Source organism: Neofelis nebulosa, chromosome 6 (assembly GCF_028018385.1).
Source record: "Neofelis nebulosa isolate mNeoNeb1 chromosome 6, mNeoNeb1.pri, whole genome shotgun sequence".
In the NCBI taxonomy this organism is placed as follows: Eukaryota; Metazoa; Chordata; class Mammalia; order Carnivora; family Felidae; genus Neofelis; species Neofelis nebulosa.
Window position 1 is genome coordinate 146,149,780 of NC_080787.1, and position 16,137 is coordinate 146,165,916.

The 16,137-nt window shown below is 39.0% G+C and overlaps 1 protein-coding gene and 1 long non-coding RNA gene across 6 annotated transcripts in view; one reads left to right on the plus strand and one right to left on the minus strand.

The window, feature by feature from the left end:
* Window positions 1-16,137, minus strand: part of SERAC1 (serine active site containing 1) — a 76,889-nt gene that overhangs the window by 57,932 nt on the left and 2,820 nt on the right. For all 5 annotated transcript variants that reach the window (XR_009263440.1, XM_058735779.1, XM_058735777.1 and 2 more), the window contains one exon: window positions 1,793-1,884. Coding sequence is in view for 4 of the 5 variants with exons in the window: in XM_058735779.1 (XP_058591762.1) it covers window positions 1,793-1,883 (91 nt within the window). In the remaining variant the exon portion in view is untranslated. The remainder of the gene's footprint in view (window positions 1-1,792; window positions 1,885-16,137) is intronic.
* LOC131515111 (uncharacterized) lies at window positions 2,504-3,504 on the plus strand. The gene is made up of 3 exons (XR_009263444.1): window positions 2,504-2,586; window positions 2,720-2,759; window positions 3,140-3,504. It is a non-coding gene; the product is annotated as an uncharacterized LOC131515111 (long non-coding RNA).

Consider the following 16,137-nt stretch of genomic DNA (forward strand, 5'->3'; position numbering starts at 1 on the left):
CTAAAAATATTTGAATTCCTGACTCTGGCAGCTAGGGCTGGCTATGCAACACAGTTACAGCCAATCAGATATAAATGCAAGTCCGTAAGTAGAGATCCCTCTCCAAATACAGAGACAAGGTTTCATAAGATGACTTTTGGCCTTTCTGCTTTCTGGATGTCTAGAGATTCAGCAACCATCTTGTGACCATGAGGACAATAAAGATAACGGAGCAGGAAGATAGGAGGATTGCTAAACTGCAATTCCTGCTCTAAACAGTCTCTGTTTTGACTGTTAGGTAAGAAAAATGAAAACTTTACTAATTGAAGCCACTGTAGTCAAGCTTCTGTTGCATGCACTGAACACAACCTTAACTGATGCATTACCCAAGATGGTTAGGGTCTGCCACCAGTCCACAAAACCTACGTAACCTTTAATTTATTGGATGTGTAGAGGTGGCCCTTTGTCAGACTCTCCACTTAGGCTGCTGACAACATATTTCCCCTCCCTACTGAGGGATAAGGAACTCTCCTCAACTGACTTCTCTAGGCATCAGGCATGGAAGATGGACATTCCTCCCAAACTCTAAGACCTGAGTAGTGGTTCCAGAACCGGGAAGGAGACAGTTCCAGGAGGTCTGCAGGGATGAGATCCAAAGCTGAGACAAAGCTTCCTGACTGTGCAGCTCCTCTAGGATGTTTTTCTTTCCAAGATGGCTTCCTGGACTGCCTTCCCTCCACGCTCACCCTGGAGGCCCTGGGAGCCACTCTCTGCTTTCTCTACCGCTACCACTTGCTATGTTTCTTTTTCACTAGGCCCTGGGAACAGAATACAGTCTCACAGCCTTTTCTCACTACTCTTGAGTTTGTCCTTTAGAAATGATGAGAGAAAAAGCTCCCTTTTCTCTCCCCACCCTCTTTTTATGTTTAAAATACACAATCACAGGGCACCTGGGTGGCTCAGGCGGTTAGGAGTCCGACTTTTGATTTCAGCCCAGGTTATGATCTTGTGGTTCGTGAGTTTGAGCCCTGCGTTGGGCTCAGGGCTGACAGTGTAGAGCCTGCTTGGGATTCTTTCCCTCTCTCTCTCTCTCTCTCTCTCTGCCCCTCCCCCACTCACTGTCTCTGAAAATAAACTTAAAAAAAAAAAAACAGAATCACGGAAATTTTCTAGATGAAAAGGACCTATCCCCATCCCCCCCCCGCAAAAAAAAGATCTATCTTACAGAGCAAACAGAAGCTCCCTGAAAACAGGACTTTGTCTCAATCCATATTGTATCGTAAGGGCCTAGAATAGTACTTGGCATAGAGTAAATGGTAAATAAATAATTTGCCAAATGAATGAAAGATGATCTAGGCCTATCTTCTCTTTTACAAATAAAGGTTAGTAATAAATAGGTAAATAAAGATTTACAAATAAAGATACTAAATCAGCACTAGACCCTAACCGCCCATAGGGCAAGTACACGATCTTCTTGGCTCACCGCTGAATTCCCAGAACGCAGTTACATGTGTCTGGCACTTGTTTTTGCAGAAACTTACTGCTGAGTGAGAATGTGGTGATACTCGAGTTTGAAAAGATGAGCATGAATTTGACAGGAAACATAGGGGAGGAAAAAGATTCTCAAGAGAAAGGAATATGCATGGCATGGCTCTGGGCCCACAAATTTGGGGTGCACCATTGGTATAGAAAATACAGAAACAAATGTGAGATTGACCATGGATTAAATAACTTTTCGTGAACCCCCTGGGGAATTCAGCCATAATTCTATCACTGTTTCCATATGAAATACTGTTGTTGAAACTGTACTCACTGATGTCTCTCCAGCACGTGGTGCTTTGGGGAGGAGGAGTTGAGGCTCCTATTCTTCTGCAACAGATGATACAATAAGCAGCCAGGGACATTCTGTGTGTTTAGAACAATGATAACATATTTAACTTGACAGCTAATTTAAAACATTCGACTATAAGAACACGCCACAATCACAGTTTGGAACTGCCTACAGACTTCGGTTTTTCAAGACCAGGAAAAAAACTTTTCAATTAAAAAAGAAATTTCATCCTTAAAAAAGACATACTAGAATAATACTTTGGTAGTACTTTGACTATTCTTCAAACTGAGTCCAACTGTGAACAATGATACGTAGGAAGAAAATACAGATTATTAATCAGAATATCGATATATGAATTCAAAACTTTTTCAATGTCTGTTAAAATATATATATATATATATATATATGCATATGGATAAAGATATTTATATTTACCTATGATGACCCAAGGCCCTAGAGAAATGAAAAGTGCTCTGAATGGAAGACATACTTAGAACCCTTGCAAGCATTCTGCTTTTCTCTAGCTACTTCAGGATGGTACCCAACACGGTTTAAAATCCTTTGTTAGCTGTTGCCATCCTATCAGAGAAGGAGAACTGTCACTCAACTACTTCATCAACTGAGTAAAGATGATCGAAATATGATGCAATAGTTTCTAGAACAACTCAGTATTCTGGAATCATTATCAGATTGCTTTTGGACAAGACTGCTCTTCTTTTGTGATTGCTATAAAGGAAAAGAAAGGAAAGTGCCTTCAGGGACTCATGTGAGAAAAGGTCCTTTGGTTGAACATAGAAGTTCTAGCAGCTTTATAGTGATAAGGGGGAAATTACGTGGCGTGTATATGTAAGAAATATCCGTTAGAAATAACACAAAATAAAACTTTTATATTTTTTCTCATAATTCCAGTAAATCAACTGATGACTAAGCCAACTGATTTAGGCAAAAGGTAAACTCGTGAAGGTCACTGCTTTAAAGGTCATTGTTTCGTATTTTCTCACCTTTTTAACGGGTCGCTACTACTTCTCCATGAGACACAAGGATAATGGTAAAGATGATATAAAGGCTGCAATGAAGTAGATGCTCGTGAAGCCAGGGCAGAAGGCAATGTAAACTACTTTGAGTTTGTGTATAGATTTGTATTTTAATTACTACATGAGAACTTGAGTAAAACAAAAATACAGAGCAATAATACCTATTGCTTCTTTCAATCTTGACACTAGGAAAGCAGTCAACTATAAAACATTACACAAACGCTCTTTGCTATTACTTCTCTGGCCTAAAAAGCTTTATATTGTTAACTTACACATACCTCCCCGCTTCCCCCAGCAGCCTTCCCTTCTACTAAATCCTGGGAATAAATTGGAGTCTACTGGGAATGTATGTCGTCCTCTTATTTCCTTCTGCGTTTCCTCAGGTGACTTCACTGGCCCTGGCAGCTCTCTCCAGTATAAACCGCTTCATTTCTAACTCTCTCTCAACTGAATCTTGATTTCTCTGCTCTCCGGCCCCAACTAACCTCCCATCCCTCCCTCATCTGGGAGTGAGCAGCCTGTCCTGTGGCTGTGCTTCTCTCCCCACCCCGCCTTGACCCCGTGGTACATCACTCTCTGCCTCCTCCCTCAACAGTGCTAGACCCCTCCTCTTTCTAGTAGCCTGCAACCCTAATCTGAAAACATGTGTTCTTTCTACAAGTGGACAGCCAAAATGGGGTGGAGTGGGGGAGAGTGGTTTGGGGAGAATAAGACAAATTGGGAGCGGGCTCTCAGAATCGTTTCTGCTGTCCCTAATCCGTTCTCTCTTTGTCCCCACAACGACTGCTCTAAATGACCCACATTCCCTGCGAAGCCTCCTCCCTACCTCTGTCCTTCTCAAATGGTCTCTTATTTCACTGAGAAAGTTAAAACTACAAACTCCCTCAACTTCTGCCCCCTTACCTATAAGCAAGGATAGATCCAGGTAATGAAGGGCCTAACATTTATTCACATGGGGAGGAAAGAGGTGGGGAAGTTCTTTTAAAAAAAAAAAAAAAAAAGAACACAAAATCACAAATGCCAAATTAGGTTCTAAAATAAAAGCTATTTAGAATGAGAAAAGATATGATAACAAATGACTGAAGTCTTAGAAATTTTGATACCTTTCTTCTGAGATTTCATGAGGCAATTTGTCAGAAATGCTTGTGGAAAAATGTTTCTGGACCACAATCTGGCATCCCCTCTCCCCTCAGGACATTACAAATCCTGGTAACTCCTAGCACTCAAAGGGGCCCACGCCAGTAAGGTGCCCGAAAGCATCAGGTTCTTGACTCTCTGGTCAATCCACCTTGGCCTACAAATGATACACATCTGTGCTGCCTTTTCCAGATTCCAAATGGATCTTCTGCACTGTTCTTCCATTTCTGAGGAAAACATCTCATCCCCTTTCCAAGGGGAAATCTTGTCCTGGGTCTCATCTCTTTCACTTCCACAGGGACCTTGACTCATTCACTAGAAACGCTTTTCTTGTCTTAATCCTCACTCCCTTTCTTTCAGCTCTTCCTACGCCTCCTCCCTTAAATACCGGATTTCCAATGTTTTCCCATCAACACACGAAAACAAATGACTGGGGGGGAGGGACCTCCCTCCCTCCAAGTGCCTCTCCTCTCACCTTCCCTAAGATTCTCTCTCCACTGTCCTTCTCTAGCACTGACATAGCACTCCCGAAAGTCAGCAGTGAGTGACATCTTTGTTTCTAAATCCACTTTTCAGTCCTCCTCTTGTTTTTTTCTGAAGCATCTGACTTCTCTCCTTCTCTAGCTACTATGACTCCCGGCCTTCTGGTTTTATTCTCACATTTCTGGCTGCTCCATCCCATTACTCATTCAACATGTACTGAGCACCTATCAACCGTCAGGGATGGAAACTTAAGATGTGAATAAGGAAGTATGGCCCCTGCCATTACTGGGCTTACAAGTGGGGTGGGGCTATCTCCACCTGACCCTTAAAGATTAGTGTTCCAGTGACTTCCATTTATGGTTCTCTTTTTTACCTCATGCTATACCCTCCAGCTGAGAAATTTCAGTTTTTTCTTGTTCGACTATCTTTTGCTGTTCTCTAAATCTCGACTTCTTCCATAATTTCTTCCTCTTTCTATCTCTCTGATATACATTATGGGTCAAGATAGAACTTCAAATCTATCTTCCAATTCACCAATTCGTTTTTAAAATGTATTTAAGCTTCCATTCATCTATCCACTATTTCAGTAACTTTTTTTATTTTTAAACTTTCTAGCTGGCTCATCTTGCCTGCTTTTTCTTCCCTTTTGACACACTATTTTGTTTTGTCTTAATGTATGGTAGAATTTTAATTTTTTTATTATTTTTTTAATATGAAATTTATTGTCAAATTGATTTCTATACAACACCCAGGGCTCATCCCAACAGATGCCCTTTTTCTTAAATGGTCACAAGTTATTCCTTTTTTTATTTTTTGGTAGTTTTTGGTTTTGGCAGTACCCCCCTCTACTGATTCAGGAGGTGGCTTTACACCTGACATTGGCCATAAGACCACAGAAAAATGATGCAGGCAGACACGTGAGAAGCACTGAAGCTTGTCTTTGCTGCTCTTGGGATCCTTGTGATCACCATGTGAAGATGCCCAGTTAGTCTGCTGGATGATAAGAGAAACGTGGTCCAATATCCCCATTAGCCCAGCTACCAGTACCAACTGCCAGGCATGTGAGAGCATCCCAGACTAATTCACTCCTAGCTGTCCCTACGAACCCCCTATCTAAACTTTAGACTTGTAAGCAATAATAAAATGGTTCTTTTCGCTATTAGGCTTTGGGGGAATTTAAATTGCAGCAATTAGCTAACTGATACGTATGGTTTATAAACATTCCTTTACACTTTAAGCTTATCTTAAAGTTTGTTAGAACCACTATTTCTAATAATTAGGGCTGGCTTCTTGGTGGTTTGCTTAAATTCTTTGTAATCTTTGATTGAGAGCTCATCTTCAGTGGGAGTATCTCTGGTGGGAATCCTATTATCACCCTGAGCTATAGCAATTCAAATTTTCTCAGCCAAAACAGGACAGGTATTACCAATTTATAGATTTCTCAAATTGGGTTCCCAGCATTATCAGGACAATGTTAATACAAACCCCACAGACATATGTGGTACAGATTTAGAGTACAAATTCCCACTCTTTCATGTTCCTAGTAAAAAGGGTATTTCTGGGGCACCTGGCTGTCTCAGTTGGTTGTCTGACTCCTGATTTTGGCATCAGGTCCTGCACTGGGCATGGAGTCTGCTTAAGATTCTCTCTCTCCGTCTCCCTCTGCCCCTCCCCTGAGTGCTCTCTCTTAACAAAAAAAAAAAAAAAAAAAAAAAGGAAGTTTCCAATACTATTTCTATAGTCTAATGGGAAGAAATTTTCTAATTCCTATCTCCTTGAAAGTATACGCCTTTTTTTTTTTTTTAATTTTAGAGATAGCAAATGAGCAAGGGAGAGGGGCAGAGGGAGACAGAGAATCTTAAGCAGGCTCCACACTCAGCACAGAGTCCGATGAGGGGCTTGACGCAGGACTTGATCCCATGACCCTGGGATCATGACCTGAGCCAAAATCGAGAGTCAGACACTCAGCTGACCGAACCACCCAGGTGCCCCAAAGTGTATGCCTTTAGACATCATCTTTAACTCTACATGAACTTAGGTCCAAGTAATTAACTTCTCTATCAGTTTGTAATAATCCTGCAAATGCTTCAACCTTCCCTCAGTGCTATTACTTTCTTCTGAGTTTCTTCTTCTCTTCCTTCTCACAATTCCAAGTTCTTCCATTACATTTTAACTAAAGTTTTCATGTGCATGAAGCAAGGGTACTGCCTAGAAGTAAAAGTAACTTTTTATTTTTATTAAGTTTATTTGGGAGCACATGCATGTACAGAAGAGGCAGAGAGAGGGAGAGATTGAGAATCTCAAGCAGGCTCTACGCTATCAGCCCAGAGCCCAATGCGGGTCTTGAACTCATGAACTGGGAGGTCATGACCTGAGCAGAAATCAAGAGTTGGACACTTAACCAACTGAGACACCCAGGAGTCCCTAAAAGTAACTTTTTAAATTTAATCATATTATTCCCTTGCTTCAAATCTTTCAGTAATTCCCCACTGTCGAAATCTGTATTTCTTAAAATTTTGGTCTCTAGGAAATTAGTGGTACTAAGTTATCTATCTAGAGTACTGCAGGTTATCTCAGTTTCAGAGGAAAAGTGATTAAAAAAAATTTGTTCATTCACTTTTTAATGGTAACTTAGATACACCTTTAAATATTCCCCTTAAAAAATTTTTTAATCTTTATTTATTTCTGAGAGACAGAGAGTGTGAATGGAGGAGGAACAGAGGCAGAGGGAGACACAGAATCCAAAGCAGGCTCTGAGCTGTCAGCACAGATGGGAAGCACAGACAAGCCCAGACCCATGAACCACAAGTTCATGACCTAAGCTGAAGTTGGATACTCAACCAACTGAGCCACTCAGGCACCCCTCACCTTTTAAATGTACAGTTCCAAAGTTCTGACAAATGCAATCAAATCAAAATATGAAACACTCTTATCAACTCAAATAATCTTGTGCCCTTTTGTCAAATCTCTTTCATACACAGTTCTGGAAACCACTGATTTGTTTTCCTCACCCTAGGTTTACCTTTATTAAGAATGTCCTATAAATGGAATCATATAGCACATAGCCTAGGAGTCTGGTTTCCTTTCCTTAGCAAAAGGCAACTGAGAATCATCTTGTGTTATTATATCAGTAATTCATTCTTTTTATTGGTTATTATTCCATTATATGGATATTACTTGTTTGTTTATATATTCCCCAGCTGAGAGACAGTTGGATTGTTTCCAGTTTTTGCTAATTATGAATAAAGCAGCTATAAACATTTGCATACAGATTTTTTTTGGTATAAACATTAGCTTTGATTTCACTTGGGTAATAACCTAGATGTGAGTCAAAAGGTAAATATATTCTAACTTTATAAGAAAGTGCCAAACTTTATGCACAGTCAGTTGCTTTTATTTTACCCATTCTAACAGATGTGCAGTAATAGCTCATCATTGATTTAACTTGCATCTCCTCAGTAACCAATAATATTAAGCATCTTTTCACATGCTTATCTGCTGTGTCTGTATTCCTTGGTGAAAAGTCTGTTAAAATATTTTGCCCCTTTTTTAACGTTTTTTTTTCAATGTTTTTATTATTTTTATTTTTGAGAGAAACAGAGTGTGAGCAGAGTAGGGGCAGAGAGACACAGAATCCAAAGCAGGCTCCAGGCTCTGAGCTATCAGCACAGAGCATGATGCGGGGCTTGAACTCATGAACTGTGAAATCATGACCTGAGCCGAAGTCAGATGCTTAACTGACTGAGCCACCAAGGTGCCCCTCTTTTGCCTATTTTTAATAAGGTTGTTTGTTTTCTTATTATTGAGTTTTGGGAATACTTTACATATTATGGATAAAAGATCTTTGTTACATGATTTGCAAATATTTTCTTCCAGTCTATGGCTTGTCTTCATTCTCTTGTATTTTCGGAAGAGTGGAAGTTCTCAATTTTGATGAAGTCAAATTAATCAATCTTTACTTTATGGATCATGCTTTTGGTATTGCATAAAAGAAGTCTTTGCCTAACCCCAGGTCACTAAGATGTTCCCCTATAACTTTCTCTGCAAGCTTTATAGTTTCAGGTTTTTACATTTAGACTCATGATACATTCTAAGGGAACTTCTGTTTAGGGTGAAATTTTTTTGCATATGAATGTGTAATTGTTTCAGAATCAGTTGTTGAAAAGACACCATTTCCTCATTTAATTGCCTTTATTTACATCTTTGCCAAAAAATAATTGACCAAAATAATTGACCATGTGTATATGTTGTCTACTGCTATAATCTTTTTTCCATTGCCACACAGTGCTGATTATTGTAGATTTATATAATCTTAAAATCTAAACTTGTTCTTTTTTCAAATGGTTTTTGATACTCTAGTTGTTTGCCTTTCCATATAAATTTTAGAATCAGCTTATTTCTACAAAAAATTCTTCTGAGATTAACACTGAGTTTTCCAAGCCATGAACATAAATGATCTCTCCATTTGTTCTGTCATCTTTTATTTTTTCCACCCATGTTTGGTTATTTCCAGCATACAAATATTACCATGTATTTTTAAAAACTTATACCTAAGTATTTCCTGGGTTTTGGTACAAATGTAAATAGTACTTCCAGGATCCTTTTTTTAAATTTCAATTTCCAATTGTCCTTTGCTAGCATACGAAAATTGCTGATTCTGTGTATTTCCTTAAAACCTATGACCTTGCTAAACTCATTAGTTCTGGGACTTCTTTGGCAGGGGTGGGAGACCGTTGGGGATTTTTGACATACACAATTATGTTGCCAGTGAAAACAGTTCAATTTCTTTCTTTCCAATCCATATGCCTTCTATTTTTTAATTTTGCTTTACTTCACAGGATAGGACCTCCAGAACAATACTGAATAGAAGTAGTGAGGCAGATCTATCCTTCTATTGCTCCTGATCTTAGGAGGAAAGCACTCAGTCTTTCATCATTAATGATGTTAGCTGTAGACTTTTTTGTAGATGTCCTTTATTGGTTTGAGGGCATTCCCTTCTATTCCCAAATTACTGAATTTTGACAAAAACATTTTGTTCATCTATTAAGGTGAACATTTGATTTTTCTGCAGTCTGTTAATATGTTACTTGATTAATATTCCCAGGATAAATTGAAGTCATGATACACCATTATCGTTTTTATATATTGTTGGATTCAATTTGCTAGTACTTTAAGGATTTTTATGTCTATGTTCATGAGATATTAGTCTCTAGTTTCATGTGATGTCTTTAGCTTTCACATCAAGGTAATGCTGGTCTTACAAAATGAGCTGGTAAGTGTTCCATGTTCTTCTATATTCTGGAAGAGTTTGTGTAGAACTGGTATTCTTTTTTTTTTTTTTTTTTTTAATTTTTTTTTTTAACATTTTTATTTATTTTTGAGACAGAGACAGAGCATGAACGGGGGAGGGGCAGAGAGAGAGGGAGACACAGAATCGGAAGCAGGCTCCAGGCTCTGAGCCGTCAGCCCAGAGCCCGACGCGGGGCTCGAACTCACAGACCGCGAGATCGTGACCTGAGCCGAAGTTGGACGTTTAACCGACTGAGCCACCCAGGCGCCCCAGAACTGGTATTCTTTAAGTAGTATTCCTATATTATCTTCTTCAGGTCTTAGGGTCTAAAGTGCAGTCTTCGCTTTCATTCCTGATTTTGGCAATTTGTGTCTTCCCTCTTTTTTTCTTAGCTTCTCTGGCTAGAGGTTTATCAATTTTGTTGATATTTTCAAAGAAGCAGCTTTTAGTTTCACTGAATTACCTTGTTTTTCTATTATCAATCTCATTGATTTGTGCTCTTATCTTTATTAGTCTCTGCCTTCTGCTTGTTTTGATTTCAAATAGTTCTTCCTTCTCCAACTTCTTAAAATTGAAGCTTAAATCACTGTTCTAAGGTTTCTTTTCTGTTAGTTTATAACACTAAGAGTTTCCCTTTAAGTTCTGCTTTGCCCGTATCCTTCAAATTTTGATATACTAGTGTTCTTTCATTCAATTAAAAATATTCTTTTAAATTTTTTACAAGTTTTTTTAAAGTTTATTTATTTTGAGAGACACCAAAAGAGCACAAGCAAGGGGGAGGGGCAGAGAGAGAGAGAGAGAGAGAGAGAGAGAATCCAAGTAGGCTCCTTGTGGTCAGTGCTGAGCCTGACATGGGGCTCAAATTCACAAAACTGTGAGATCATGACCTGAGCCAAAATCAAGAGTTAGACACTTAGCAGACTGAGTCACCCAGGCACCCCTAAAAATATTTTCTAATTATAGTGTGACTTCTTCTTTGACTCATGGCATATTTAGAAGTGTGTTATTTAATTACCAAGTATTTGGTAATTTCCAGATATCCCTGATTTTTAGCTTAATTCCACTGTGGCTGGAGAACAGGCTCTGTATATTTTGAATTCTTTTAAAACTTGATTTGTTTTATGGCACAGAATACAGTCTACCTTAGTGAATGTTCTACATGCACTTGCAAAGAATGTATATTCTATTGTTGTTAAGAGGATTCTACACATCTCTATAAGGGAAAAATGGTTGATAGTGTTTTTTAGGTCTTCTCTTCCTTACTGATTTTATGTCAACTCATTCTGTTGATTACTAACATGGAAGTACTGAAGGCAGGGGCTAGTCAGATCATGAAAGTCCTTTTTAGCTAAGTTAAGGAGTCTAAAGTTTACCCTGAGTTTTGGGAAGCTGTTGGGAGATTAACCTTAAGAAAATGGAGTAACATGATAAAAGTAATTTTTTTTAACTTGACAAGGTCGGAAATGAGTTGGAGAAAAGCCAAAGCAGCAATGGGGAAAACCAATAGGGAGACTTATAATGATAATTCAAATAGAAACATGTACTTGAATTAAAGCAATTGCTCTGAGAATGATGAAGAAACAGATTTAGGAACTATTGAGAATTGGATAACCACTTGAATAAGAGGTGGAGAGTCATGGATAACAGGGAGGAGACGGTTATGGTTGTTTCTGGTTTGGAATACTGAGTATGTAGGGAAAACATTTACCAAAATAGGGAAATACAGGAAGAGTAATTGATTTGAGAAGAAGGATGAATTCCCAATTTCAATATAAGGTTCTTATGTTCATGTAAAAGGTCTATTAAATTATGTGGGTTTAGCAAACACGTCTAAGCCATACAAACGAATGAGTCATTAGTACATACTATGAATTGAAATCATAGTGAATTTCTATGAAAATTTAGTGAATTTATTGAAAAACAGTGTATAAAAAAGTGCTTCTCAAAATGTCATTTTAAGATTATCAGCAGATGGGGCGCCTGGGTGGCGCAGTCGGTTAAGCGTCCGACTTCAGCCAGGTCACGATCTCACGGTCTGTGAGTTCGAGCCCCGCGTCAGGCTCTGGGCTGATGGCTCAGAGCCTGGAGCCTGTTTCCGATTCTGTGTCTCCCTCTCTCTCTGTCCCTCCCCCGTTCATGCTCTGTCTCTCTCTGTCCCAAAAAATAAAATAAACGTTGAAAAAAAAAAAAATTTTAAAAAAAAAAAATAAAAAAAAAAAATAAAAAAAGATTATCAGCAGATTATTAATATGCAGACTCTTAGGCACTATTTTAGATTGCCTTTCTGTTTTCAGTCTCACAAGGTTGAAACCAAGGTGTTAACAGGGCTGCAGTCCTTATTGAAAGCTCTGGGGGAGAATCCACTTCCAGGCTCATTCAGGTTGTCGGGGGAATTCAGTTCCATGCAGCTGTCAGACTGAGATCCTTGTTTCCTTGCTAGTTGTTGCCTAGGTGCCACCCTTAGCTCTCAGGGGCCACCCTCTGGTTTGGGCAGGTAGCCTTCTACATCTCAGAACCAGCAACAGCTTATGCTTTCCACATTGCCTTATCTCTGACTCTTCTGCTTTCCTATTCCACTTTTAAGGATCCATGTGATTATATTAGGCTCTCTCCGATAATCTAAATTTAGTTTAAGTCCTATAACTTTAATTCCATCTGCTAAATATTTTTGCCACATACATAACATATTCACAAGTTCCAGAGATTGGGGCATGGACACCTTTGAGGGACCAGTGTTCTGCCTACCATGAGCTACTATGAGCATTCTGATACAAGACTTTTTCTAGACATACATTTTCATTTTCATACATTTGGGTGAATACCTAGGACTGGAATTGCTGGGTCATCAGGCAGATATATGTTTGACTTTATAAGACACTGCCAGATATTTTTCCAACATGATTGTACCATTTTACACTGTAACCAATAATGAAGGAGCATGAGAGTTCAAGTGGTTCCATATCCTCACCACCATTTGATGCTGTCAGCCTTTCTGATTTTAGCAATTTTAGTGGGCACGTGGTAGTATCTCCTTGTGTTTTTTTTTTTAGTTTATTTTTGAAAAAGAGAGGGAGAGGGAGAGAGAGAGAGAGAGAGATTGAGACAGAGAGCAAGCAGGGGAGGGGAGGAGAGAGAGGGAGGCACAGAATCCAAAGCAGGCCGCAGGCTCTGAGCTGTCAACACAGAGCCCGACACGGGACTCGAACTCACAAACCACGAGATCATGACCTGAGCCAAAGTTGGCACTTAACCGACCGAGCCACCCAGGCGCCCCAGTATCTCCTTGTGTTTTTAACTTGCAATTCCCTGAAAACTAACAATGTCGAGCACTTTTTCATATTTGTGTTAGCCATTTACATTCATTTTTTTGTACGTGAAGTGTCTGCCAAGGCTTTTACTTATTTTTCACTTGGACTGTTTGCGTTTTTTAAATGAGTTACTAGCTCTCTACTCATTCTGGAACCAAATCCTTTATCAGATATATGTACATATATACTGCAAACATCTTCTCCTAGTATGTGACTTATCTATTCGTTTTCTTAAAGATACCCTTTGATGAACAGAAGTTTTAATTTCCAAGTCTCTTTTATCAAATCTTTTTTTATTGCATTCTGTGTCCTATCTTAGATATTGCTGCCTACCTCAAAGCCACAGAAATCCTCCTGAGTTTGTTTTACCTTTTACTTATAGGTTTTTGATCCATCTCAAATTAGTTCTTGTATATTGGATGCAATAGTTTCACTACCCACCCACCCCCACCACCATATGGATATCCAACAGTTCCAGCATTATTTGTTGAAAACCTTTTACTTTCCTCACTGAATTAACTTGTGCCTTGGTTGAAAAATCAATTGACTATTTAAGTGTGGGCATATCTCTGGACTCTACTGCGTTTCATTGATCTATTTGTCCATCCTTATATAAATACCATACCATGTCGATTATTAGAGTTATATTACAAATCTCGAAGCTAGGCAGTACAAGTTCTCTGTTTCTGTTCTTCCTTTTCAAGACTGACTATTCTAGGTCTTTGGCACTTTCACACAGTTTTAAAGTCAGCTTGTCAATTTTTGATTTTTAAAAAATCTTTGGGATTATGATTGTGATTGCATTAAATATGAAATGCTAATTTTAATAACAGAGGAGAAATTCTGAAAGACACAGAAAGTAAAAAGGGAGGGATTATGAGTACCAAATGAAACAAATATTCAAAAGCTCCATTAAATTTAACAACAGGGGGGTCACCAGGGCTTTCACCATTTTCACTGCCCTGGTTGAAGAAGAAACCAAACTGAAACTAAATATCCAATTTCCTCTTCATTCTTATTAATAAAACACCAGAATTGTAGCTGGGCATACAGGTAACTGAATAAAGACTACCTGTCTTTCCCTCTAGTTAAGGTGACCACTAATTAAAAACAGGCTAATGGGCTGTAAGTGGATATGTCATGTGCAACTTCTGAAAAGTGTCCTTCAAAGAGCATGTGCCTTGGGGCACGTGGGTCGCTCATTTGGTGGAGTATCTGACTCTTGATTTCAGCTCAAGTTAGGATCCCAGGCTCATGGGATGGAGCAGGTGAGCCCATGTTGATCAGGCTCAGTGTGAACCTGCTTGGGATTCTCTCTCTCCCTCTGCCCATCTCCCCGACTTGCTCTCTAAAAAAAGAATATATGCTTTTCATCTTTCCTTTTCCTTCTTGCTATGAGCAGGTGGCATATGAAATTAAAGCAGCCATGGGGCGCCTGGGTGGCGCAGTCGGTTAAGCGTCCGACTTCAGCCAGGTCACGATCTCGCGGTCCGTGAGTTCGAGCCCCGCGTCGGGCTCTGGGCTGATGGCTCGGAGCCTGGAGCCTGTTTCCGATTCTGTGTCTCCCTCTCTCTCTGCCCCTCCCCCGTTCATGCTCTGTCTCTCTCTGTCCCAAAAATAAATTAAAAACGTTGAAAAAAAAAATTTGAAATTAAAGCAGCCATCTAAACCATGAGGTAGCACGCTGAAGATGGCAGAACAGCAAGACAGAAGAGCCCAAGTCCCTGATGACCATGGAGCTGCCACACCAGCCAAGGCCTGCCCACCTATGGAATCATGTGCAGAGTTAAGCTATTATTATCATCTATTTTCTGTGTAATGCAGCCAAATCCAATTCTAATAGATCAGTTTTAAATATATCTATATGCCAGTCATTCCAAAGGTGCACCTTCAGCCACAGTCTTTCCGGACTCATCTATCCAACCACTATTGGAACATTTCCACTTCCATGTCAAACAGGTCTTTCAAACTTAACAATCCAAAACAGAATTCTCTATTTTTTCTTCCTATAGTCTTCCTTCACTCATCCTCTTCATTGTCACCAAACAGCAAATGGTTTTGGTGACAAATGATAAATGATCTACCTTGTAGTTCAAGCAAAATACCTAGATGTTGCCCCTGATTCCTTGTTTTCCCCTCACCCCCTATCCAAACCATGCACAATTCCTGCTCTCTGCCATCAAAACACATCCCAAATCCATCCTCCTTTCTTCATCTTCACTGTTACCCCTCTAGTTCACATCAACATTATCTTTCATTTGGAATAATGCAATAGCAACCTCAATGGTGCTTTTTGTAACTTAAGAAATCCTTCCCAGTGAGATGAAAAAATTCCAGAGATAGACAGTAGTGATAGCTACACAATAACATGAATGCCACTGAACTATATACCTAAAAGGAGCTAAAATGGTAAATCTTATGTGAAAAATAAAAACTTTCCTGGAAACAATACAGACTCCTATATATTTTTTTCTAAATATTATATAGATCTTTCATACGGCAGTCTTTAATCCATCTGGAAATCACTATTGTGAACAGACAGTAATAAGAACCTAATTTAGTCTTTATTCTACACGGATACCATGTATTTCAGCATTATTTAGTGAATAGCATATGCTTTCCCTGGTTTTATAAGATCATTTCGTAGTATGCTAAGCTCCCATATATATGTGGGTGCATTTCTAGGCTTTCTATTCTATTCCATCAGACTACTTTTCTATCCCTGAATCAATACTGGTAATTAAGAATAAATAGTCTTAATTATTATAGCTTCATATTAAGTTCTGATATCTGGGAGGAAGAGACTTCATTTTTTTCAAAATTGACTTAGCTATTCTTAGTCCATTGGCTTTCCATATGTATTTTAGGTTCAACATGTCAAGTTCTGTGAAAAATCACATGCAATTTTCATTGTAACTATACTGAATTTGTAGAATTGGGGGAAACTGACACCTTTATGATATGGAGTCCTCCCACCCATGAATATGGTATATCTCTTCATTTACTTGGGTCTTCTGTGTTTCAATAGAGCATTGTAATTTTATCCCTAGAGGACTATACAGCTCTATACAGATC